The sequence below is a fragment of the Odocoileus virginianus genome, chromosome 23 (assembly GCF_023699985.2).
Source record: "Odocoileus virginianus isolate 20LAN1187 ecotype Illinois chromosome 23, Ovbor_1.2, whole genome shotgun sequence".
In the NCBI taxonomy this organism is placed as follows: domain Eukaryota; kingdom Metazoa; phylum Chordata; class Mammalia; order Artiodactyla; family Cervidae; genus Odocoileus; species Odocoileus virginianus.
Genome location: NC_069696.1, coordinates 52565564 through 52592381, shown reverse-complemented (window position 1 = coordinate 52592381; position 26818 = coordinate 52565564). Strand labels below are relative to the sequence as shown.

General features: G+C 40.8%; 1 protein-coding gene across 8 annotated transcripts in view; it reads left to right on the top strand.

The window, feature by feature from the left end:
• The window catches only part of CFAP54 (cilia and flagella associated protein 54), a 298472-nt gene that overhangs the window by 152609 nt on the left and 119045 nt on the right, over positions 1 to 26818 (top strand). For all 8 annotated transcript variants that reach the window (XM_070454137.1, XM_070454138.1, XM_070454135.1 and 5 more), the window contains 8 exons: positions 2450 to 2602; positions 5426 to 5620; positions 7747 to 7834; positions 8129 to 8338; positions 11614 to 11680; positions 13843 to 14025; positions 16444 to 16530; positions 22689 to 22811. In XM_070454137.1, the coding sequence (XP_070310238.1) occupies positions 2450 to 2602; positions 5426 to 5620; positions 7747 to 7834; positions 8129 to 8338; positions 11614 to 11680; positions 13843 to 14025; positions 16444 to 16530; positions 22689 to 22811 (1106 nt within the window). The remainder of the gene's footprint in view (positions 1 to 2449; positions 2603 to 5425; positions 5621 to 7746; positions 7835 to 8128; positions 8339 to 11613; positions 11681 to 13842; positions 14026 to 16443; positions 16531 to 22688; positions 22812 to 26818) is intronic.

Below are 26818 nucleotides of genomic sequence, written 5' to 3'. Positions count from 1 at the left end.
AGATAGGATGGTGGCTTGAAGGGAAAGAAGGCTCAAGAGAAAGCATTTAAAATTTTTTTTTAGAAATTTAGATATAGTCTCTGTGCTATACTTTATAGTTTCAGAACTTATTTGTCTTTTAATTGACATTTGTACCTTTGGGTCGCCGTCACCCGTTTTGCCCACCACCCCACAACTCTGCCTTTGGCAACCACCAGTCTCTTCTCTGTTTGTCTGAGTTCAGTTTTTTTAGATTCCAAATGTATGTGAGATCATTCACTGTTTGCCTTTGTCTGTCTGATCCGGGCTCATCTATGTTGTCACAAATGGCAGGGTTTCTTTCTTTTTTATGGCTCTGAATAATATTCCACTGGGTAAATACTACATTCTCTCTATCCATTCATTTGTTGATGGACCCCTAAGTTGTTTCCATGTCCTGGCTATTGTAACTAATGCTGCAATGAACACAAAATTTTTGATAATTTTTAAAAATAGAAAAAAAAGCAAAACGGAATGTTGACTCAGCAGAAGGAAAAACTGGTGCCTTGGAGGAGAGAGGAGAATTGCTAGAGTGATGACCTAGCAGTGCAGATGGCAGGGGGACTGGGAGCTGTGTGGGTCTCGGGGCAGGGGCTTGCAGGAAATGCATTTGGGGTCCTGCCGTTTATTCCCATTGAGGTAGGAAGCAAGGTCATCAGCCCTATAAGGCGGATAAGAGGCAATTTCCACTCCTGTTTTTTTTCTTCACCTAGTAGCCAGTTAACCATTCTCCAGTCACTTCTGCCATTGGGATTTCCCCCGTGTCCCTCCCTCGTTCCCACTGCTCCCGCCTTAGTCAAGTTCAAATCATACTATGTTGGTGTTGTAACGTCACAACCTCTCAGCCATCACCCTCTTTCTATTGCAGCCTGCTGTGCATACAACTGCTGGCTCACGTTTCCTAAAATATGAATCTCTTTCTGCCGGGGTCTTACTCAAAACGCTCTCTTGGCTGTCCATTAAAGAGGATGAAGGCCACATACGCAGTGAGGGCTTTAGGCCTCTGGAAACCCTTCTTGGTTCAGAAGGACTGGCTGTGTCATCTCACTGTGCCTTGCATTGCCACTTTAATCCTGATTCCACCCTCTCCTGTGCAAGCTGGTTCTGTGACCCAAGGGACGCTGAGACTTCTCTATGCCTGATTCTCCTTATCTGTAAAAGGAGGATATAATGGGACATACCTCTTATGAGTGTTGCTAGAATTCAATGAGACTGTCACAGTGTTTATTTAGAATAGTTACTGGTATAGTAAAAACACTTAATTAGATTCAGCTATTCTTTTTTTTTTAAGATTTTTTCGATGTGGACCATTTTTAAAGTCTTTATTGAATTTGTTGCAATAATCCTTCTGTTTCAAGTTTTGGCTTTTTGGCATGTGGACTCTTAGTTCCCTGATCAAGGATTGAGCTCCCAGCCCCTGCATTGAAAGGGGAAGTCTTAACCAGTGGGCCTCCAGGGACCCCAGATTCAGCTCTACTCATTCTGTCTGAGACCCCTTCCCTTACTTCCTGATAATCTCCCCTGTTCTCTAAGACTCAGCTGCCATGTCTTTCCCCCAAGCACTGTTTCTGCTCATCCTTTCCTTCCTGCACTGCTCTCTCTTCTTTCTCTCCGTCCTTTTGGCCTGTCCCCAGACCCTCACGAAGGGTGGATTTCTTGAGGGCAAAGGTCATGCCTCTTAAACTGTTACAGCCCTGTTCCCTAGCAAGTTGCTGGACTCTCACGACTTCATATTTGACAGGGGTTATTTGACCTGTTGAAGGGGTAAATCTGTTTGTCGTTCAGTCTGAAGCCTGTGTGTCCTCTCTCCCATGTGCTTGCTTCATGGCATATGCAGCTGGTCTGCAGCCTAATTCATGGGTCTGTCACTTCCTCTCCAGAGACCTCACAGCAACTCTGCCAACATCTGCCCTTCTGGCCACTTTTCAGGATGGCTTTTCAGTTCCACACCTGTTTATGGCTTCATCTTCTTTTCCTCTGCTTTCTCCAATGTTAGAAAGCTGTCTTTTCCTTCTCTTGAGAGAGCAGTTGCCCATCTCCAAGCTTCTTTGTTTCCTCCTTTCGTCTCTTTCCCAAGGCACCTTGGCTTTGAAGAGGCTGCTGAAAAGGAGCAGATTATTTCATCTTTTATGATCAGCAAAGGAAAAAGTAGGAGGCTTCATAAGGAAAATTGGCAAGATCTAAAGTTATTTGCATTTCATACGAATCAAAAGTTTTCCAAGTTTTTTTCCTTTTTTAAAAAAAGAACTGTCAAATAAAACAAGAAAAAAAAATTGATCTGAACATTGAAACACCTGCTACAGACCTGGGGGCTTTGAATTTAGCAGCTTTAGCTTGGGCTCAAGAAATTCTCTGAATTAGAAAGGCTTTTGCTTCTCCTTGGCTTGCTGCAACATTTCATTTCTAACGTCACTCTTCCCTTTCCTTTCAGAATACAGCAGAGCCAAAGAGCTCCTCTGCGTGCCTGTGGACGTGACAGACACTCTGAGATGTTTTAGAGAGACCTTGGAAAAATCCAAATATCACAACAGATCAATCCGCCACAGCAGAAAGTTGCTTTCATTATTTCTCGCACAGACACAAGGTGAAGTACAGTCATTAGTCGCTCCTGTGCACCTGCGGGGAATGGGTTCTGGGACCCCCTGTGGATACAAATCCGTGGAGGCACATGTCCCTTACAGTCAGCTCCCCCCACCTAGTATCCATGGCTCCGCATCTCCAGAAACAGAGGCTGACTGTGCTTGCTCTGTGTTCCTATCTCTTTATTTCCACAGGGTACCACCCTGTGGGTCGACCATGTTCTGCAGTAGATTCCTCCTTCCACCACTTGCATGCCCGCTTTCAGCTGCCTTTCACTTTTTTCTTCTTGTCCAGTGGATCACATCTCTGTTTCCCACACTTGATTCCAACCAAAGCACTCATCTGCTTTTATGCCTTCTGAGTATACTCCCTTGAGCGGGGTAAATAGGAAAGCAGTGTTAATGTTTGATTCCATACCTCTGCATCCTTACTATTTGCTTTGCAAGTATGGTGCTATAGTCTTATTTTATTTTCATAAGTAGATGAATTGATTCGTACAGAATTAACTACAGTCTTTTACCAAAGCGCTACTTTATCAATGTCAAACAAATAGATGCATTTTAATATACACACCAGTAAAATTCCTTATTAATACCATAGATTTTTATCTTGGCTTTTAAAAAAAAGATATTCATTATGTTTGGTTACTTTACACTTGTATTCTCCCTTCTCAAAATCTATTGATTTGTAAAGTCAGTCAAAGCAGGGCTTCAAGTGGTTAACCTCAGAGAGAAAAAGGATACTCAAATGTAGGTTAAGAAATCCCAAATTACCTACATTTAGGTAATCTAAAATCCTAATTTATGGTTATAATCCTTACTGTTCAAATTTATCAGAATAATAAAATTAATTTTAATAAACTTAAAATAATTGTATTTTAAAGTTATTAATAATAGACTTAAATTTAACATCTAAGATGCTAATATTCTCTGAACTGATATATTTATTTTTATTAGTTGAAGGCTAATTACTTTACAATATTGTAGTGGTTTTTGCCATACATTGACATGAATCAGCCATGGATTTACATGTGTTCCCCAACCCGATCCCCCCTCCCGCCTCCGTCCCCATCCCATCCCTCTGGGTCTTCCCAGTGCACCAGCCCCGAGCACTTGTCTCATGCATCCAACCTGGGCTGGTGATCTGTTTCACCCTTGATAATATACATGTTTCAGTGCTGTTCTCTCAGAACATCCCACCCTTGCCTTCTCCCACAGAGTCCAAAAGTCTGTTCTGTACATCTGTGTCTCTTTTTCTGTTTTGCATATAGGGTTATCATTACCATCTTTTTAAATTCCATATATATGTGTTAGTATACTGTATTGGTCTTTATCTTTCTGGCTTACTTCACTCTGTATAATGGGCTCCAGTTTCATCCATCTCATTAGAATTGATTCAAATGAATTCTTTTTCACGGATGAGTAATATTCCATGGTGTATATGTACCACAGTTTCCTTATCCATTCGTCTGCTGATGGGCATCTAGGTTGCTTCCATGTCCTGGCTATTATAAACAGTGCTGCCATGAACATTGGGGTGCACGTGTCTCTTTCAGATCTGGTTCCTCAGTGTGTATGCCCAGGAGTGGGATTGCTGGGTCATATGGCAGTTCTATTTCCAGTTTTTTAAGGAATCTCGACACTTGAACTGATATTTTAGAAATTAAACCAATTTTTTTTTTACAACTACTGACAGAAGTTTACTTATGTATATAATATATGTATCTGTGTATGTGTATATATATATATATATAAAGTATGTATGTATGCATGTATGAATGCCTATATGTGTCGTCGTCACTCCCCTTCTCCCCCTAAAAAGCACTTGTTATGATACATACCCACAGATTTTGGTTGTATTGTCCACAGACACACTTTACATTAAATTAGCCGCCATATCATGTTTTTGAGCTTCCCTGTGGCTCAGATGGTAAAGAATCCACCTGTAATGTGGGGGACCTCAGTTTGATCCCTGGGTTTGAAAGGTCCCCTGGAGGAGGGCATGGCAACCCACTCCAGTGTTCTCGCCTGGAGAGTATCTATGGACAGAGAAGCCTGGTGGGCTATAGTCCGTGGGTCTCGAAAAGTGGGGCATAGCTGAGCAACTAAGCACAGCATGTCGTGTTTAAGCTCCTTTGGTTACGGTGCACGTTCACAGTGGTGAAGGCCGTGGATTGAAAAAAGTAGATACAGTTCCTAGGGATGGTTTACACCACTGCATTCTGAATTTCACCTAGTATTAATACTAAGATGCCCTCAGAAGTTTACCTCCAGTCCTTGGCTACAGACCTAAATCCATTTTAGCTTCTCTCTCCCTCAGGTTTTTAACTCCTTCCCCTAGAATATTTTTCTCTTTCTTTTCCCTGTGTGTTCTCTGACCTTACACAGACACAGATTCTTTCCTAGTTCTTTCCCCTTAGGTCAGAACTACCTGTATGTTGCGCCTATCCCAGAGGTCTCTGCCCCAGAGGCAAACTAACATCTTACTGTTGGAAACTCTTTTAAAAAAGTAAACTCAAACTGTGCAACTTCACCCCCTCTGCCCCCTGCCCCGATCCCCAGGAGGAGCAAAGCATTATCTCAAACTTTGCTTTCCAGCAAACTGCCCTCCGTCCTATTCCTTCTGACGCGAGTGTAGAGCATGCTGATGCACGCAGACCCTCAGAAGGCTCTTCAGGAGGCACCAGAGCCCCTCGATCTGTAAATGAGGCTCAGCTCTGTGTGAGCCCTTCCTTCTCCCTTTCTATTTCTCCTAGTTTTTCCCTCCTCATAAGCTTCCCTTCTTTCTCCACTTGTAAGCTTCTTTTTAAATTTTCCCATGAATTTAGGAGACAAAGGAGGCGTGAACAATTTGAAATTTGCTCCTGGGAAGGTGGAGTTCTCCCTGGGGATGGAAGAGATGCACATGCCGACGCCCCCCGACCTTTCTCAGGAGCACTTCCGAGTCTTCAGCTCAGTGGAGAAGAGCAGGCTTCCCTCCTCACAGCTCGGACTCGTGATTTCTTCTTATTATGAAACTATTAGTAAGGTTTATTCATCATATATTCATTTTCAATATGATCTGCCACATTAATGTTGAGATTGCATTTGGTCTTGAAATGATACCTTTTTTAATATATTTTTTATTGACGTATAGTTGATTTACAATATTGTGTTAGTTTCATCTGTATGGCAAAGTGATTTGGTTATATATATGTGAATATATTTTCAGATTATTCTACATTATAGGTTATTACAAGATATTGAATATAGTTCCCTGTGCTGTACAGTAACTGAAATATCATCTGTAGAAGTGTGATGAAAGAGCTTGAACGTAGAGTCTATTCATCACACCCTTGTAGGCAGTAACAGAGCAATGAGGAGACAGGCCGCTGCCAACCCCCTCCCGTAACCGTCTCTCCAGCCTAGCTGTTACCATTGCGAGATTCTAGGTGCCCTCCCACTTATCCCATTTTAACTGAATCTGTGACCCATTTGTTGAGATGTGGCCACTGTTATGTGCTTTTGCTTTGCCCTGGCTGGTTCCATTTTCCTGGTCTTTCCACTTGATTTGGCTTTTCTACAAATTCAACAGTATAAATTCAACATGTTGTAGACCCAATGTTCCCCTTTTTTATAACAGAAAATATTCCCCCTTTAGTGCATGAAATAAACTTTGTATTATTATACTCTGCCTATACACATTATTTAAAAAAATAAATATGAAGTTCTAAATATAAATTGAAGGGTAAATGAAATGAAATCACTTTTTAATAAAAGAATCTATTTGTTAATATGTAAGAGCTTAGGTGGGCTTCCCAGGTGGCCCAGTGATAAAGAACCTGCCTGCCAATGCAGGAGATATGGGTTCAGTCCCTGGGTTCGGAAGATCCCCTGGAGAAGGACATGGCAACCCACTGCAGTGTCCTTGCCTGGAGAATTACACGGACAGAGAAGGCTGGTGGGCTGCAGTCCGTGGAGCTGCAGAGTCAGTCATGACTGAGCGGCTAAAAGACAACAGTCACAGCAAGAGCTTAGGCTCTGGGGACACAGAGATGCGTCCAGATGCTCGGACATGGTGCACACGGCATGCAGGGTGCATGGGAATGTGGCAGCTGCAAACGCAGACTGAGACAAGCATATTATACTGGTGACTCAGGTACTATTAGCACTGTTAATTTTGGTGCCAGGATGTTCTAAAATGGCAAATGTAGGGCATTCTGAACAAAAACAAAATATTACAGGGATTGCATTTCTGGAAAACTGCACATTTTGAAAACATGCAAAAATACCCTTTCTGTGTATAAAATGAAGTTAGATGTTGGACTCAGATAATTATCTACAGGTTTCTCATCTTTTTCCTCCCTGTGGGGGAAGGTTCTGTACGTTGCAGGCCCCCCAGTGCCAGTTCCTCACTGAGGAAACACTAGCAGTTGCCCCGTTGTGACAAATAACACCCCCCTTCCTCAGATTTCTAAAATACCCACTAGCCAATGGTGCTGCCCTCACTAGGAACCAGTGTCATGTTAGATGGGTTTTTTTTTTTTTTTTGGCTGCACATCCTGGAATGCATACATTCCTCAGAAAGCAACAACAAATTCAGGTGATAGTAAAGCTGTGCTTTTTTGCATTTGGGTGAGGGAAGACTCTGATATGCTGCACTCTCGTCACATCTCTGACCCAAATCAAACCATTCAGGCCTTCCCATCTGCTGTAAGGCAGTGTTCGCATTTTCCCCTTGGCATTCAGATGCCTCAGTAACCTCACCACTACTGCTTCTCCAGACTCCCCCAAAACCGCATTCTGGACACACGTGACATTTCTGTGTTTTATACCCAGTCCAGTCTCCCTGCTATGCTTTTTCTGGACTCTTTCTCCTTCACCATCTTGACCTGCCTCACTCTTACTATGTCTGCTTTATTCATGTTTCCTACCTGCTACATCCAATCTTGTTTCCTCCCTCTTAGATCCACTTTCCTACTCCTAACATTCAAACAGAACATCATTTGTTCTCTATAGCTATTTCATGTGACATTTAGAGGGTCTATTAATGTGAAGTTTGCTTATCTACACAGTCAAGGTATAAAGCAATTTAAAATATTCTTGCATAATATAAAGGAAATATTTTACAGGGACTGACATTTGTTCTTTCACTTGATTAAAAATACAGATGTTCTTCAAACCAGCAATCAAAGAAGTCTTAATGTGCAGGCATTGCATGAACTTGGAAATCTTCTCATCTTTGCACAAAAGAAAAGGTAGCTTATTTACTGACTAGTAAAACCAGGAGAACTCTGGTCACCTGAAAAATGTTTTAACTATTGTGAAAAAAAGCACCATGTTTCATAAATTTTAGTTCTTGGATAATATTCCATTGCTGTGTTTTAGTCATCAAATACTACTGGAGAGAAATGGTTATGAGCAATAAATGGCACAGATCCATTCTCTAACATTTTGATGAAAATGTTTATTCAATGCATTTTCTTTCCTTTTTGAAACATAGATTTAACAACACAGATCTCATGCTGCCCGATGCCGCATTTCTGTTTCAGGGCTGCTTTTAAGTGTTGGAGTCAAGCTCTGGATAATATTTTCAGAAAAGAAGATGTGCTCCATACATGGAAGGAGCTTGGCAGCTCGCTCACCAATGCCACTGATGGCCAGTCACCTCCAGGTTCCAAAGACTACAGTGAGGAGCTCCTGTCCAAAGGCGGCATCTGGGGGTGTTTGCAGGGAGCGGTGATATCAGCAAAGATAGCACAGTGCGTATGACGCTGGAGCCATCTGTGTGGGGCCTGGGGCCTTCCTTGGTGGGCCACCCCCCCCCCCCCCCCGGGCCACGTAGGGTGCCTCCCACACACGGGGTTCTGGGGCAGCTCCTTTCATGTCCTGTGGCCTCTTATACACTTCACTTGTTTGTGCTGCTCCTTGTTCAAGTCCGTCTCCTCTTCCTGTAACCTGGCCACCTCTGGAATGTGAGCACAGCATGGGCACAGGTCTTTGCTTTGTTCACCACTGTATCCCAACCTGCCCAGCATGGAGATGGCATTCTGTAACTGTTTGTTGAACGAATGACTGAGTGGATGAACAGTTGGTAGGTGAGCAAGAATAACAGCGTGGAGGCAGGCCAACTAAGGCTTAATTTAAGAGCATTCTAATACTTCTGGGAGCCCCCCAGCAAGTTACTCATCCTCTCTGAGCCTCACTATTCTCATCTGTAAACCATGGTGACAGAAATTACATGACATACCGTATTCATTTGCTAGTGCAGACTCGTGACGGAATACCATTGTGTGAGAGCTTGCGGTCTCACAGCCTTGGAGTCTTGACATCTGAGACTGAGCGGTTGCCAGGGTGGCTTCTCCGAGGCCCCTCTCCTGCGCGTAGGTAACTCCTCTCAGCCTCTTCTCACAGGGTCTTCCTTTCTGGGTGTGTGTGTGCTAAGCTCCTCCTCCTGTGAGGACACCTCTCGTATGGGATGACGGCCCACCCTAATGACTTCGTTTCAACCTGATCACTTCTTTAAAGACCCCATTTCTTAGTCACATTCTGAGGTTACTAGGGGTTAGGATTTCAACTTCGGAAATTTGGGTGAGCAGAGGGTCTTATGTGTCAGTGGCTCAGTCAGTCTGACTCCTTGTGATGCCATGGACTGTAGCCTGCCAGGCTTCCCTGTCCGTGGGATTTCCCAGCAAGAATACTGGAGTGGGTTGCTACTTCCTTCCCCAGGGGATCTTCCTGCTCTGGGGATTGAACACGGGTCTCCTGCGTTGGCAGGCAGATTCTTTACCACTGAGCCACCAGGGAAGACCCAGTGGGGCATATAATCAAGCCCATACACAGACTTATTAGTTTCCTCTTGATGGCGCAGCAAATTCCACAAAGTTCAGTGGCCTGAAACAATACTGATTTATTGTCTTATGGTTATGGAGGGCAGAAGTCGTAAAATCCAAGTGTTGGCAGGGCTGAGCTTCCTCCAGAGGTTCTGGGGGTAAATCTGTTGTTGCCTGTCTCATCTTCCTGAGGCCTCCTGCATTCTTCATTTTCTGTCTTCAGGACCCACAGACTTTCATCTTCCTTTCTGTCAGTATACTTCTATCCTCACATCTTCTCTGACTCTGACCCTCCTATCTTTCTGTTAAAGGACCATGGTGATTACACTGAACCCACGTGGATAATTTAGTAGAACTTTCCCTCCCATCTCAGGGCCCTTAATTTAATAACATCTGCAGGTTTTTTTTTTTTTTTTCCACTGCATCATATAACTGGAAGGAACTTAGTTTCCCGACCAGATCATAGATTGAACCCTGGCTCTCAGCAATGAAAGCGTAGAGTCCTAACTGTGGGACACCAGGGAATTCCCTTCTTTTTTTTTTTTTGCCACATGAGCAACATATGCATAGGTTTAGGGAATTAGGATGCTGGTATCGTTGGGCAGCCATTTTTCAGCCTGCCACACATGGCATATGTCGAAGTCTTATCACAGTGCCTTATGTCTGCTTAGGACTCACAGATATCTTAAATATTTGTTTAATGTGAAAAAAGAGAGTAGAAGTATAGCTTTCCGTTACCTCTGTAGCTACAGTATAAGGCATGATAGGCAAGTATCTGCACAGTAGTTTGAGCTGTAGAGAAAATTTTTAAAAACAGTAACTTGTCTTAGTTCACGATCACATTGTTTTTAGAGAATTAGCAGTTGGGCACGGGAAGTGTGGAATTACCATTTTAAAAGTATAAAACGTTCAAAGATTTTTTTTTTAAACTCTGTCATTTGATTTTTCTTTTGCTCTCCTGAGAAGGAACTCTTCCTTTCTCTCTCTCACACACACACACACACACACACACACACACACACACACACACACACAGAGTCCCCCTACGAGTCTGAGTGTATAACTTAGTAGTGCTTGGCAGCAGAGAACAGAAAAGCTGAGAAAGGTTCCCAGCTTGAAAAGAACAGCTTACAGCTTTCCTGCCTGAGGACACCTTAGCCAGAGGTCTCTGGGCCTCTGAAGTTGTTACCTAGTGATTTTCAATCAACAGAAAGTCATTTCCTGGGTTGCCCAGCGGGAAGTCTGACTTCCACAGGCTCTGTGGTACCCCAGGGGTTTTGGCTATTCTTGGCGACTCCCTGAGGAGAAGGAACTTTTCTCTCCCACCGCTCAGCAGGCAAAGCACCTCACAAAGAAGCTGAACTCAGACTGGTGTTATTAATACAGTGAAGTCCACTGGTGTTAAAATAAGACTTAGGAGAAGGTAATGTGGTTTATAGTCACAAATGCGAGTTTCAAGACCCGTATAAAGAAACTCAGACTCTACTAAGGGACATAAAATGAGACAGTAATAAACACAGAGTTACCTCAATCTTTGGTGGAAAGATTTAATATCATAAATGGATCCATAATTTGCTGGTGAGGAAATACAGTGTTTCAGTCTATGAGAAGAAATTAATTAATTGTGCTCATCAAAAAACTTTAAAATTGTGCACCTCCTTTCCCCCAAAATTCCACTTCTAGGGATTTATCCACTGGAAGTAATAGGACAAGTGCTCAAAAATGTAGGTACGACAATGTGTGTTTCAACAATTGAAAAAAAACAAATGAAGATGAATATTTTAATACTCTGGTACATGTGTCTGATAAAAATATTAAAGTTCTGTAAAATAATTATATAACTGATTATGTTCAATAATAGAAAATTTGTTTATAAAAATATATATTGCATAATTTCAGTCTTAATGTGAATATGCATCTGTATAATTATATATAGAAGGAAATCTAGAAGGAAATTGACTGAAATGTTACTGGTAATCATGTTTAGGTGGTAGCATTATTGGTGAATTTTCATTTTATTTTTTCCTGTCTTTCAGTGTTTTAAATCTTACATGAGAATGTAGCACTTTTAGAATTAAAAATTAAAATTTTAACTTTTAATTAAATTAAAGGCTAATTTTGAGTTAAGATCTATGAATATTAGAGTTGTATTTATGTAAAAATATTCTTGGAACATTATCTCTGAGTCAGTTTCTTTTTCTTAGGTTTATTCAGACATTGGACGTTGGAAAGAGAACCAACTGCTGCCTTTTATCAGCATTACTCTTTCAGGTAACACTTCATATATATTGTTATGTAGTAGCACAGCCATTTACTTAGTAAAGATTTTAAAATGCAGTGGTTTCTTACACTCATAAAACTGACATTAGGAAAATAACATGAACCTTGATTAAATATCCTACGCCCATCTTTCCTTTGATGACTGAACCCCGGTGGCATTTTTACCTTTAGTATTCAGCAGAGTCAGTCTTCTCATGTTCACTATAGATGGAGAAGTTTTGCAGATGAGGAAACTGAGTCTTCTGTCCTTCTTTCATGGAGCAGTGAAGCCAGTCTGATTGAGTCTAAAGGGTTGCCCTGCCTCATCTCGAAATAAACTTTTGCTTATTTGCATGATGTAAAATTAGCCATATAATGCAAGCCAAAAATAAGTTGAAGACTACAGAAGTAGAGTGTCTTCAGTTCTTAGTTTGATTTTACTGAAGAAGAAAGGGGCTTTTATCCAAAATGAAAGACATTCTGAGATTCAGGAATGTAGCCAGGGGCTTCTGCAATCTCCTAGAGGTCCTATTTACTTTGAAGGATGGAATACCCTTGTTCTGTGTATCAGAGAGTCTGATAGCTTATGAAATCTGGGTATATAAGATCTTTGAGACAGGTTTCTTGGAGTATATGGCCAGAATTTTTAGTTTTCTTATGTTTGATACACCCCTTGCCAATGCTTCAAAGGGACGAGGTGGAAGAGGCAAGGATGCAGAGGGAATGATAGTCCGAATCAGATTTCTTCTGTTGCATCCTTTACTTTCTCCTGATATTCCTCGTTCTTGAAGATAATGCTGTTTATGTTTTAGAAAATAAATAATTTTTTTTGCTTAAATGTGGACAGCATTTCTTAGTAATTTGACACCTAAAATAAAAATTAGCTCTGGGATTTATTTTAAAAATCTGTTCATTCTTTTCATGAATTTAAAGCAAATTTGTGAAACTAAAAATTAAACAATTACATAATATTTTAGACTAGGTATCTTATAAGTTTAATGAGCAGTCTTATTAAAGTTATTCCTTATATATGCATTAAAATAATTTGATGATGCATTTGTCATCAAGAAATGTCATTGTTTAAGATAACATAAGAAGCACTCCTAAATGTACAATTTGGTTTTGTGTATTCATCTTGTTTCTGAATGTCTGGCACAATGTTGGTCATATAAATGTATTTAGAAATACTGGTCAGATTAAACCAATTACCTTTTCACTTAATTCAGTTAAAAATTTAGAATCACCTCTGCTTGATTTAGACTTCTGAAGTATGTTTTCCCTTCCTCTACTTGTAGGTTGGTAGAGTGGAGAAAACATAGATTTTTGAGTCAAATAGACACGTCTTTGAATATTCTTTTTGCCAGCATTAACTGGGTGACCTCAGAGAATTTAATTGTTTCAGCCTCAATTATATCACTTGTGAGATAATAAGTCTTCCTTCTAGGGGTGGGTTAAGTGAGGATGAAATGAGATAATATTTATGAGGAATAAACTGAGTGCCCAACACAAAGTCAACTCTCAACAAATGATAAATTAATGATAATTTCTTCTTAAGATAATAAGTATCCAACTACCATGGGATTTAAAAGGCCCATTGTCAGTGATAAAGCATTTGGAACCTATAGTGATAAGAATATAAATAAGTAACTTTCATTGACACTTTCAAACTGTGGTGTTAGAGAAGACTTTTGAGAGTGCCTTGGATAGCAAGGGGATCAAACCAGTCCATCCTAAAGGAAATCAACCCTGAATATTCACTGAAAGGACTTCAGCTGAAGCTGGAAGCTCCAGTATTCTGGCCACCTGTTGTGAAGAACTGACTCATTGGAAAAGGCCCTGATGCTGGGGAAAATTGAGGGCAGGAGGAGAAGAGGGTGACAGGATGAGATGGTTGGATGGCATCACTGACAATGGACCTGAGTTTGACCAAACTCCAGGAGATGGTGAAGCACAGGGAAGCCTGGTGTGCTGCAGTCCTTGGGGTCACAAAGTGGTGGACACTGCTTAGCAACTGATCAACAACAAACAGCCCTTTATTATAGGGTACAGTGTGCTAGGCAGCACAGAGAGCTTTGGGAAGGAATACACTTATTCCCTATATCCTTTAAATGCTTATCTTTCTTGTTGTTCCAAATACAAGCTCCAGCTGGTCATTTCACCTTTTTCGAACTCAGGGTCTGCTTAGAACCACACTGCCACATCCTAAAGCTGAACGTTGCTACGCTCAGTATGAAATCACTCAGCTTCTCCCGGGCATTGAGCTCTTCTCAGACAGATTCCGGGCTGACATCTGCTCCGTCATTGCGAGTCTGTATTACGTCATCCGCGAGCTGCACTTTGCTAAGCAAAATCTAGTAGTAAGTGATTTGCAAAATCAACAAATCTGAATTCACCCCACTTATGTTGTAATTCACCCCACTATATTGTAATTTTTACTTGGCAGGGTTAAATTTTACTATTGCTCTTGTGATCAATTCTTGTTTAACTTTTAAACTTTATTTTCAGGATTCTGATCTATACTTCAAAATAAAATAATTAATGTTCTTTCTTTAACATCACTATTTGCATGCCATTTTGGATACAATAGCCAGGTCTATTTGATTTGGTTCTCTCTTTTTTTAACTCTATTATTTTTCGTTCCCCCCCCCCCCCCTTAAGATATGGTGAAATTGACTAGAATGTTTAACTGGTCTGGAACACGGAAATCTAGTGCACTTATAACTTCACTTTATTTTCATGAAGAAATATCAGTATCAAAAATATGGGAGTATTTCTTTATTGAGACAAACTTATCTTTGTATCTGTCTCATCTCTTCCATGTTAAAGGCACATCTAAGTGAAAAACAGATTCTAAATATGAAATTAAAGACAGACACTTCCTAATATCCTAAGAAATTAAAAGGCCCAAATAAAAACTCATAAGTCATAAATCATAAATTTGAAGTTGATTTCATTTTAGACATAAATTAGTATTTTCTGTTGGTCATTATATTTATGTTTTCCTCCTTTATCTTAGTTTTTCTTTTTTCTTCCTCTGTGCTATTTCCTCTACTGTTGTATGTCTTTTCCCACTGTGTTTGCTTCTTAATATCTGTTCTTTCTTTTTTTCTGCTTCTTTCCCTTTCCCTATAATTTTAATACTTACCTTATTTTTTTCTCATATGTTGTTTTCTGTTCTCTTGTTCTAAATTAACTCTCTCCTTGTTTTGAAAAGATTTATTGTCCCCTGAAATTAGTTATTAAATTATAATGTCATGTGTTAACGTGAAAAGGTTGATACATGCTTGTAATACTTGGCAGATTTGGCACACAAAAAAAATGTTTATTAGAAAAAAATGACAAAAGCAGTGTTCCTCTCATTGTTAAGGGGATTCATTTCTGGATTTAGAAAATAGTTTTACCTATTCCCTGGGTAACCTTTAGCTGCCTAGTCCTATTCATATATAATACATATCACTGCATTGGAAAAGAAATGAGACTTTTTTCTCTGAAGCTTAAGAAATTGAGAACATTTTTCTGAATAATTGAGCTGTTGGTAGCAATAAAATGGTGTGTTTTTATTTCTCACTAAAGAAAAGATTCAATCTCAAAGGTGATAGCCAACTCTTATTGTTTTGTACTGCATTAATTGTAGAAAAAGGTATTGTTATGTTTGCAGAGCATCATTATAGAAAAATGTACTGTGTTATGTTTGAAATCATTTAAGACCAGTTCTAATCCTCTGTAAAAGCTGTTGTTATTAGCAGCTGCCAGTTGACTGACAATGAGAGATTCCTTAGCTGAACTTGCAAGATGTAAACAGTTTCCATTTTGTATTAACTACCTTCTATAAGTACCTAAGGAGATTGCTATAATATGTAAAATTTACCAAGGTACCCCTTGCTGTGGAATCATGGGAAATATTTTGCTAAATAATAAGGATCCAAGTCCCTATTCTTGCTCCATCTCCCTTTGATGGGGCAGGACCCAGCTGCATGGAGTGAACTTCAGTTTTAAGTTTCAGTTAGGAGCTGTTCAAAAGTCCAAGCAAAACTATCCCTCAGCACCCGCCTTTAGCTGGATTGTGCTTAGGTCAACTGAAAAATTGATAGTCTACCAGCTTTCACGTACATCTATGGGACATCAAGAAGACTTGAACTTTGGGGTTAATTCTAGGAAAATAAAAATATTATGTGAAGAGTAAGCTTGAGTTTTAAGCAGTAGAATATATGTTCTGTGATGGCAAGGACTTAGATTTTTTCTTCATTCAACAACGTCTGACATTCATATGACAGGCATGTTATACTTTTTTTGCTGATAGAGATATTTCAATTGAAGACAATAGCAATTGACATTGAGATGAATAAACAGGAGCTATTAGGGGACATGGATGTGATTTGTTTTAAATTCTGCATTTATTTGATAGCTTATTTGCTAGAATGTTTCCACAGGCTTCAGTAATTCATATATATATGTTGAATTATTTTTTTTCAAGAAAGATCATTAACTTGAGTTTTATTTTTCCATGCTTATGGAAATGTGAAACCTAGGTTTGAGTACCAGGTGGCATCTACTTGGAACTATAAGTCACTGATAGCGCTTTGAAGTTTGATAAAATCGTGAAGCATATGCTAGGCAGATCGTTTCACTTATACCAAGTAGTACAGTCTTTTAATATATAAAAAATAAATCATGATTTTGTACATCTCTTGCATTAATATTTGGATAAATTGTATTGTTGGATTGTTAAGTTGATAACATATGTTTCAAAACAAAGAATGTTTTTCTCTTGGTAGATTCTGCCTCTCCTTGCATTGTACCAATATTTTGTTTCTGTAATTTGCCAAGACCTAGTCAAAAATCTGGAAGCAAGAATCCTCAAGGTATGTTTCAAGCTTTTAAGACATTTGGTATTTTTCAACTATTGAAGATATCATCTTAAATTTCTTTGGTTCTAATACTCATAATCATAAGCTGATAGTAATACATGGTGTTGAACTGATGTTAAAAAGCTTACCCAGCATTATCACAAAGTGTAAGAAAGAGCTGGGTAGAAAGCTTAAATCATCTGATGCTTTGTTTTGTTGTTGTTCAGTCCCTAAGTCGTGTCCGACTCTTCTGCTACCCCATGGACTGTAGCCCACCAGGCTCCTCTGTCCATGGGATTTTCTGGGCAGTTTTATGCTCGGGCCCACAGTTAAGTGAGGAACAGCTGCCTCTGGTAACAGGCTAACCCAACAACATTCAGTCCAGAAATCACCATTTCTGAATGACTGGTTTCTCATGAAGACTAATTAGTCATTTTCCAAAGTTTGTGAGTTGTTTTTGCTAAGGATCTTTTGTATATCATGGTGCACAAGAGTTTTTCATGGCATAGGTAGTTGAAGTGATAAAATTCACAAATACTAAATTACAACTAATTATGTAACCTATAGAAGTCAGGAGGCTCTTTACCTTCAAGATTCATGTGTAGTTGGCTTGAGCCCCATGTAGAGTGCAGAATGTCAAGCATCTCTTTTTCTCTGTTTTTTTCCCTGGTCACCAATTGTCAGAGGCTTCCACTTATGTTGAATTTGTTTTGTACCTGGATCCTCTCAATAGCCAGCAGATTTGCTCCCTGTTCTGCACTTCCTCATCTCTAATACGGAATCCAACCCTATTCCATATTTTACACACACACACACACACACACATTGCATTCACCTAAGGTCTTCATTTCTATATCAGATTTTACTGAAAACTGGGAACATAAGGCAAGTTTGTTGTTGTTTTTAGTTGCTGAGTCATGTCTGACTCTTTGGTGACTTCACGGACAGTGGCCCACCTGGCTCCTCTGTCCACGGGATTTCCCAGGAAGAATGCTGGAGTTGGTGGCTGTTTCCTTCTCCAGAGAACCTTCCTGACCCAGAGATGAAGCCCGCGTCTCCTACACTGGCAGGCATGTTCTTTACCATGGACTCTCTAGGGAGGCGCTTGCAGCTTAGAGTATTTGGCCTCTCTGAGTTTAAAATATTTCATGCTGGTAAATTCTCCACAACACACTCTAAAAAAAAAACTAAAAAGCCTTGGTTTGTAGCATTTGCAATTTCCATGGGATAAATACTCCCACTGCAGTTGACTTCAGCCTGCCAACTAGGCATTACTGAACATGGGGTTGGGACAAGATGTGCACGCTCAGTTGGGGGTGAGTGGCACCAACACTCCCTTGGCTGAGCGGTCCTTCTCCTTTTTTGGAAAAACCCTCCTTCCTAAGATCCTTTAAATGTTGTAACAAGGGAAAATATTTCCCTTTGAGCTGCTCTCTCCAGGACCCAACCTGTGAGCCTGTGTTTCAGACCAAATAGTCTATCACATCCTATTTCTTAATAAAGATAATACGTTCACTAAGAGAAGTTCTGGTGCTCTTAAGATAATACATTTTAACCTAGGAATAAGTAATTGGTTTTCAGCCATGAATTCTGAATTACTGAACTCTTTAAGAGTTTTCTGGCTTTTGAATTTCAATAACACTGTTTAAAAAGCTGCATACAACTTTTCTCTCTCTGTTTTTAAGATAGTACTCTCTTCAAAACTGAAAAATTCTTGAGGCTAGGGCGTGTGTCTTATCATCTTTTGTTTCCCTATAGTGTCTTGAGCAGTAAATTCTTATCCTTGATATTCAGTAGTTAATTATTAAATTGAATTTAAAGTCTTTAGACATATATCACGTGCCTACTGTTCACTCTCCTTGGTGTTCAGTGGGAACTCAACAAGAAGATACTTGGTAAATGTTTACTGCTTTATCTCTGAAGCAACATTCATCGAGTATCTCCTAATAAAGGCACCGTTAGTAACTCTGATAGAAAAAAATGTAACCCATGGCCCTTGCTTGTAAGGAAGTGAAAACAGGGAAGAGAGATACGACATTATGTGTGTGCCTCCCAGTTGATCATTTCCAGATGAGTGTAATGAACACCGTTTCCAGGAGCTTGAAAGAGGGGGACAGGGCTTTGGGCCTCTAGGCTTTACCAAGTACATGGATAAGATTTAGGTTTGAAAAGAGCAGAACTGACTGAGCAGGTGAGGGAAGAAGGGAGCATTGTCCGCCGACAACCGTGTGAAGGGCATAGAGGTGAGAAAGTGTTGGCTTGTTTTAGGGGGCTGAGGGGGCTTTGTTAGACTGGAGTGGGGGTCTTGAGTAGGCGGGTGGAGAAGATGACATGAGGACACCAGAGGCCCAGGATGTGGAGGAGACCGTGGGTCCAGTCTTGGACTCCAAGCTGAGACATAATGTGGAGGGTGAGCAGTGAGAGAAAGGAGGAGGTGTGGAGTCAGAGTGGGGTGTCACCAGGAGACAAGAAGCATGGCAGGGTTGCAGTGATCATCAGGACCATGTCAGAAGGAGGTCAGAAAGGCACTGAAAGAATCTGCAACAAAGTTTTTGATTGTGACTATTTTTTATTGGATTATTAGTACTTGGCAACTCTTTTTGTACTAGAGTAGCTTAAAAGTCAGTGAAGAACTATGGAGAGTCTCCTCTAGTCTCTGGCTGAGAGGGGGAATTCATGACACCGTTTTGATCAGGAGAAGGATGAGATCAGATGCATCTGGCAGGAGTGTCAGGAGTAGAGTGAGGTGAGACTAGGATCTTATTGGCATAGCATGACTGGGAACTCAACTATAGCATTGCCAGAATCCGTGAAAAGGGGCAATTGTTGCATCAGACAGAAGAAGGAATGACAGCCCCTGTGAGTAATTTGTCTGACCTTCCTGAACTAAACTGGGGTCAGTGAGTGGGAAAAGAGAAAAGTCACAGTCAGCAAACAGTAAGCAATGATGCTTTCTGACAAATCAAACAGCAGTAAATCACACTGTTAAGTCTCTACCAGTGCTCTAATGTCTTTCAGGGAAGGCTTTAAGACCTCTTTATGATCAACTTGTCTGGCTTCCTAAAAGAGGTATTACTCTCAAAACATCCAGCATTCCTGGGAAGGGTACCAATAGTTCTGTATTTGTGTGATTGAATGGTTCATTAATGGGTGGTTCTTTTTTCCACCTGGCTTCTTTATGTTCACAGTGTTTCTGAAAATACATGTCTATTATTATCACCATGGCTTTTTCAAATGGTCAGATTAATTTGATCAGCTGAACCAGAGGTAGCCTGAACAGTTACAAGTGGTCCATGTACAGCAATCTCACATTCAAGACCAGAGGAGACTGACCTCACACAGATATGGGGAAATGCTTCCTCTGAGGAGCAGAGAGCTCAGTCAACTCCCTACACCCTGCTTTGGTATTATATGACACCAGGGAGATTAGAGCCCAAAGTGTTTTAGGCAAGAGCCAAAGTGTGCAGCTCAATAGACAAGCCATTTTCTCTTCATTAAAAATATTCTCCTGACTTTGTATGTTTTATTTTTATGTTCTTGTCACATCCTGTTTCCTTCTGACTCACCTTCTTTTTATTTCTTTAAAATTGGTACACTCTTGAGATTCCTTAGATAATATAAAGGAAAAGAAAGTAAGATGAGTATACGTGTCAAGGATAAATTGGATTTTGTTTTAGATACATGTCACCTTCATCCAAGTGTGTATTTTACCCCCTGCTCCAAGTTTACTATTTCCTGTCCTCTGTGAAGTCACTTGTTGCTGTTCAGCGGATAAGTTGTGTCTGACTCTTTGCAATTCTATGGACCGCAGCACACCAGGCTTCCCTGTCCTTCACTATCTCCCGGAGTTTGCTCAAACTCATGTCCATTGAGTCAATGATGCCATCCAACCATCTCATCCTCTGCTACCTTCTCCTTTTGCCTTCAATCTTTCCCAGCATCAGGGTCTTTTCCAACGAGATGTCTTTTTGCATAGGTGGCCAAAGTATTGGCGCTCCAGCATCAGTCCTTCCAATAAACATTCAATGTTGATTTCCTTTAGGGTTGACTGGTTTGATCTTGCTGTTCAAGGGACTCTCAAGAGTCTTCTCCAGCACCACAGTTTGAAAGCATGAATTCTTCAGTGCTCAGCCTTCTTTATGGTCCAGCTCTCACATCCATATACAACAAGAAGCATAGCTTTGACTAGATGGACCTTTGTTGGCAAAGTAATATCTCTGCTTTCTAATATGCTGTCTAGGTTTTGTCATAGCTTTCCTTCCAAGGAGCAAGTATCTTTTACTTTCATGGCTGCAGTCCCCATCCATAGTGATCTTGGAGCCCAACAAAATAAGGTCTGTCTCTGTTTCCACTTTCTCCCCATTTGCCATGAAGTGATGGGACCAGATGCCGTGATCTTAATTTTTTTGAATGCTGAGTTTTAAGTCAGCTTTTTCACTCTCCTCTTTCACCCTCATCAAGAGGCTCTTTAGTTCCTCTTCACTGTCTGCCATTAGAATGGTATCATCTTCTTATCTGAGGTTGTTGATATGTCTTCTGGCAGTCTTGATCCCAGCTTGTGATTCACTAGATGTTTTAAAACATAAGTCAGGTACAGACCCAGCCCTGTTAAAAACTCTTCAGTCACTTATCCTGCAGAGGATCAGATCCCGAGGCTCCACTCTAGTTGACTGGCCGCCACTCACACCTAGCTGCCAGCCCTCTTCTCCTCTCTCTAAGCTCCCGCCACACAGGTTGTTCCCTGAACTCACCAGGACCCCGGGATTGCTTCTGTCACCACATGACCTTTGTCTTCAAGGTGCCCTCAGCAGATTTTCACATCTCCCTCCATCATATCATTTCCCAAATATTCTCTTGAAAGTTTTCTTCTCAGAGAAGTTCCTCCTGATCACAATTTGAAACATCGTATTTTGTCAGTAACTTTTATGTCTTTTCACATTAGATATATCTTCATGTATCACTTAAATTTAGCTAATCATTTATACAGTGGATGTAACCTTCAAGATGGGTCTGTGCAGAAGAGAAGCTCAGGATACATGTTGAACAAATGCATGTATTTGATCAGGATCTTTCTTTTCTTCCTGTAATTTTCTTATGGAAAGTCTTGCTAGGTTATATTCAAAACAAACCATGTACAATATATAGTTCCCAATTGACTAATGCTGTTAAGTACATGTCTGTAAAATTGACAGTGTCCATTCATTGTGGATAAGAAAACGAACAGCTGATGCACTTTGGAATTCATCTCCTGGTTTGTTTGACATCGCTCAGAGTGTTAGAGAAACTGGAAGTGTTTTGTTTTGTCTTTCTTGTGCATTTGTCGGCTGCCTGGGGTCTCAGATGTGGCATGCAGAATCTTCCGCTGCGGCCCGTGGGCTTCTCTCTGGTTGTGTTGCACGGGCTTCAGAGCGTGCCAGTTCAGTAGCTGTGGCAAATGGGCTAGTTGCCCTGTGGCATGTGGGCCCTTAATCCCCGACCAGGGATGGAGAGTCCCCTCTTTGGGAGGTGGCTTCTTAACTGTTGGGCCACCAGCAAAGTCCCTGTTTTGTCTTTGAAACCATAGTTTGTAGTTGTTGTTCAGTAGCTCAGCAGTGTCTGACTCTTTGTGACCCCATGGACTGCAGCACACCAGGCTTCCCGGTCCTTCACTGTCTCCTGGAGTTTGCTCAAACTCATGTTCATTGAGCCAGTGATGCCATCCAGCTGGCTCATGCCCTGCCATCCTGTTCTCCTCTTGCCCTCAGTCTTTCCTAGCATCAGTGTCTTTTCTGATGAGTCTTTTCCAGTGAGTTGGTGACATCAGGTAGTCAAAGTATTAGCCATACTTTACCATGGGGACAAAAGGATGAAGTAAATTGTTTAAAATGCTTCTATGTCTATCTTATTTCTTTAAATGTGTTTGCATCTGTTATTACTGATGAATGGCCATTGTCTTGAAAAGTCACTTGCTGTGATTCCCTGTTTCTTGGTCTCTGTCCACGTGGGCTGGCTTAGGCGCAGACACCTGCGTCTCCACAACCGTGTTGTCTGAATGTTAACTGATAACGCATCACCAGTATGAAGCAGACGTCTTGGATCTCAGGAAGTTGATGATTTTTCTCTAAAATTTTAATTTTGTAAGTAAAACAAATGGTTTAATTTAGTATCTCTCTCTTGTTTTTGTTCCTTTAAAGATAGAAGTCCTTACAGATTTAGGATTCTTTTCTGAAGCCTTTCACGAGCTATCCCAGATATTTTATGCGAAAAACATGCCTTCTTCAGTACCCACTGGCTGTAAACCTACTGGAAAAATGAAGGTAAACCTGCCGACTTAATTCAAAGCTGTTTTTTAACCTTTTCAAGGTCATTTTGAAAACTACATTCCTAAAATCTAGGAAATCCTTCCACTAACGGTATTTACAAGTCTCTGGCACTGCAGACTTCTTTTAAGACTGATTATTGCACTAATCACTCAGTAGTGTCTGACTCTTTGCCACTCCATGGACTCCTGTCCATGACAGCCTCCTCTGTCATGGAATTCTCCAGTCAAGAATACTGGAGTGAGTTGTCATGCCCTTCTCCAGGGGATCTCCCTGACCTAGGATCAAAGCCGGGTCTCCCGCATTGCAGGCAGATTCTTTACCACGTGAGCCACCATGACTGATGAGAGCTAACCTCAGACATACACAAGGCTTCCTTTGTCTGAAATGGAGGGGTGGGTGTCAAGACAGGGATGGGATTGTGGTCTGGGTGTAGGTTTTTTTTTTTTTGCTCTTTATTTGTATATTTTTTAATGCAAAACACTCAATCCAGTATTCAAGACATACAGTTCCTTCATTCCAAAAGAAACAATTTTTTTTTCTGGCTTCTTTCCCTGTACCAGATACTACCAATCAAATTTTAGGAAGACTTGTTCAAGGTTTTGTTTTCCAATACTATCTATTAATATGAAATCATAATATTATGAGAGACTTTCAGAACAATTTTAGATGAGCATATTTTTCAAAAAGTACTTTGCCTATCCTAGGTTTTATTTATTTTTTTTATTAGTTGGAGGCTAATTACTTTACAATATTGTAGTGGTTTTTGTTGGGTGTAGGTTTTGACTGTGGAATTTTGACTCTGTGTTATCATGGAAAGTCTCAGGGGACATATTTATTAGCCACTGCCTCTTAGACCTTTGAATCTGAGCTTGTAATTTCTAATTAATATTTTTAGTCAAAACAGTCTCTCTTCAAGTTTTAGTTGGATATTTTGCTTTACATATTAATACTTTATACCAAAAAGTTAAGCATATGTTCAAATTTCTTCTGATTTTTATGAAGAAAATGTTCTAGTTTGTTGAGCCTTATTGGACTGGGAGAGAGTTTTACCTGGCTTGCTTAATTGGTATTTATAAATTGCATAAGTGAAGCATCCTTGAAAATGAATGTGTGTGTTAGTCACTCAGTCATGTCTGACTCTTTGTGACCCATGGACTGTAGCCCACCAAGCTCTTCTGTCCATGGAATTCTTCAGGTAAGAATACTGGAGTGGGTTGCCATTCCCTTCTCCAGGGGATCTTCCCAACCCAGGGACTGAATGTGAAAAGTCATTCAGTTGTGTCCGACTCTTTGTGACCCCATGGACTGTAGCCCACCAGGCTTCTCCATCCATGAAATTTTCTAGGCAAGAGTACTGGAGTGGGTTGCCATTTCCTTCTCCAGGGGATCATCTCCCACGTTGCGGGCAGAAGCTTTACCGTCTGAACCACCAGGGAATCCCAGGGACTGAATACTGACCTTTAAATTTAAATCAGAGTGAGCTATCATATCCTCTGCTTTGGTGTTTGCGGTGGTCTGGGAATCACTGGGAGATCTTGCTTAGGCTGGGTATTTGGACGCTCATCCAGGGGCCAGCAGTGAAGGACACAGGAGGAGGAACAAGTCAGTTTCCGAGGAGGGACCCTGTGAGTGAGGAGTGAGACTGAGACACAGCACATGCTGGCGGGATTCCCCTCTGGAGGACCTAAAGAAACTGGGGGATGGCTCTGCATCTTGAAAAATGTCTGCAGAGGCTGACAGTGCATTTACATGTGATGCATGCTTTACTTCCGAGTGTCCGCTAAAATGCTGCTGCTTTTTCTCAGTATGACTGCCAAGGTGTTAATGTTTATTGTACTGAGGCAGCCCAGGAGGAAGGCTTCTCTTGTGGCTCAGGCAGTGAAGAATCTGCCTTCCATGTGGAGACCGGGTTTGATTCTTTCACTGTTCAGCCTAGGTGATAGGATATGTGTGTGTGGGTCTGTACACCTACAGTTTCAACCAACCATGGTTCAAAATATTCGGAAAAAAATTCCAGAAGGTTCCAAAAGGTAAAATTTAAATCTGCCTGCTAGCAATTGCTTACATAACATTTACATTGTATTTACAGGTACTTACATATCATTTACATTGAATTAGACATTATAAATAATCTAGAGATGATTTAAGGTATATGGGAGGATATGCCTAAGATATGTGCAAATACTGCGCTATTTCATATAAGTACTTAAGCATTGCAGATTTTGGTAAAGGAGGTTGGGGGATGAATCCTGGAAACAGTCCTCCACTGTATTTCTATCTAGCTAGCTGTCTACCTGGGAGTCTGTTGGGTTTTTTGGTTCATTTCCTATGGCCCAGCTAGTTCATCTTGTTACCTGGGTTAAATGATCAGTTTCTTGTTTTTTCTCAAGCAACAACCTTTCCTTATTGTAAATAGTTTTGTTATTAAAATCATATTTTAATATGAAAAATATTTATTGAATGCTGACTGAATATAGGCACTATTCCAGACATGGAGACAAGAGCCTTGGAAAGGTAAATGGAGTTCTTGCCTTCCTGAAGGCACATTACCACTGGGGAGTCTAGTGAGGAAGACAAATAATAAACATATTAAGCACATAATTATATGTCAGATGGTGACAGTGATGTGAAGGATGATCAAGTTGAGTTGAGGGGACAGGAAATGGCCAGAGTGGTTGGCTGCTATCTTATTGAGGGTGGTTTGGGAAATCTAATAAGGAGTGAAAGATTTGAGGGAACAGCCTTCCAAATAAGAGGAAGTACAAGAGGAAAGGCCTGGAAGATGCGCTTATGGAAAATTAGGGAGGCCATGTGAGGCTGGGCCATGTGAGCCCAGACTGGAGAGAAAGAGGAGGAGGACAGGGCCACACCCAGGAGCTAGGTCATATTGGATCACACAGGGCTGGGTGAGGACTAGAGTTTGCTTTGAATAGGAGAAACCTGGGAAAGCTTTGAGAGGACTGATGTGATAGTAGTAACTTTCAGAGAACCACTTGCTTGCTATTTGGGGAATGGATGGTGGATAAGGTTGAGTATAAATAGCGAGACCAGGGAGAAGGGCTTTACAAATGAGCTGAGTGAGGCATGGCAGTGGTTAGAGGTAACAGGGGTGGAAGGAAAGAAATGTGGTGACATTATGGATGTGTAGCTAAGGCAGAGCTGACAGCATCTGCTGATGCTGGTTGAGATATAGGAGGTAAGAGAAAAAAGTTAAGCATGACCACACAGCTTCAACATGAGCAGCTGGTAGGAAAGTGTTTTCATTGACTGAGATGGGGAGTCCTGCTGCTCCGAGGCAGGGTGGAGCATGTTAAGTGTGAGATTCCTAGTAGACACACAGGTGGAGAGGCTGCCTGTGTAGGTGCAGAGAGGAGAGGTTAGGGCTGCAGGTAAATTTGGGAGCATTAACAGAGAGTTAAAAAAATCATGGGACTGGATGAAATCAGCTGGGGACCAAGGCAGAGTGAAAAGTAGAAGTCAGAGGGCTGGACGCTGGGATCCTCCACACTTAGGGTCCAGAAGACAAGAAGGAAAGGGAAGTCAGCTGGGTAGAATGGGAAGCAAGAGAAAGTTTTCAGTAGTCACTGGTATCACCAAAACAAATAAACAAGCAGCCTGAAACTCACATGCTCAGTCGCTTCAGTGTGTCCAACTCTTTGTGACGTATGGACTATAGCCCGCCAATCCAAACTGAAACTCATGTTTACAGATAAATTCCAAACTTCATTTTTTTAATCAACGAGCTTGCATAAGACAAAAGTGGGGGCAAATTGTCTCCTGATAGACTGTGAGTTCATATTTTTTATTCTCAAAGTTATTGTACAGCTTTCCGGCTTCAGTTGGGAATTTAAAAAGCGTAATTAAAAGAGGAAGTGCATTCAGGGTTTATAATTAAAATAGGTGCCAATGTTATTAGGCTGCAGGCTAGTTATTTAAAGAAAGGATTAATGAATTAGATTTCAGTGTAAAAGTAGTTACTGAAAAAAATCTTACAGATTATG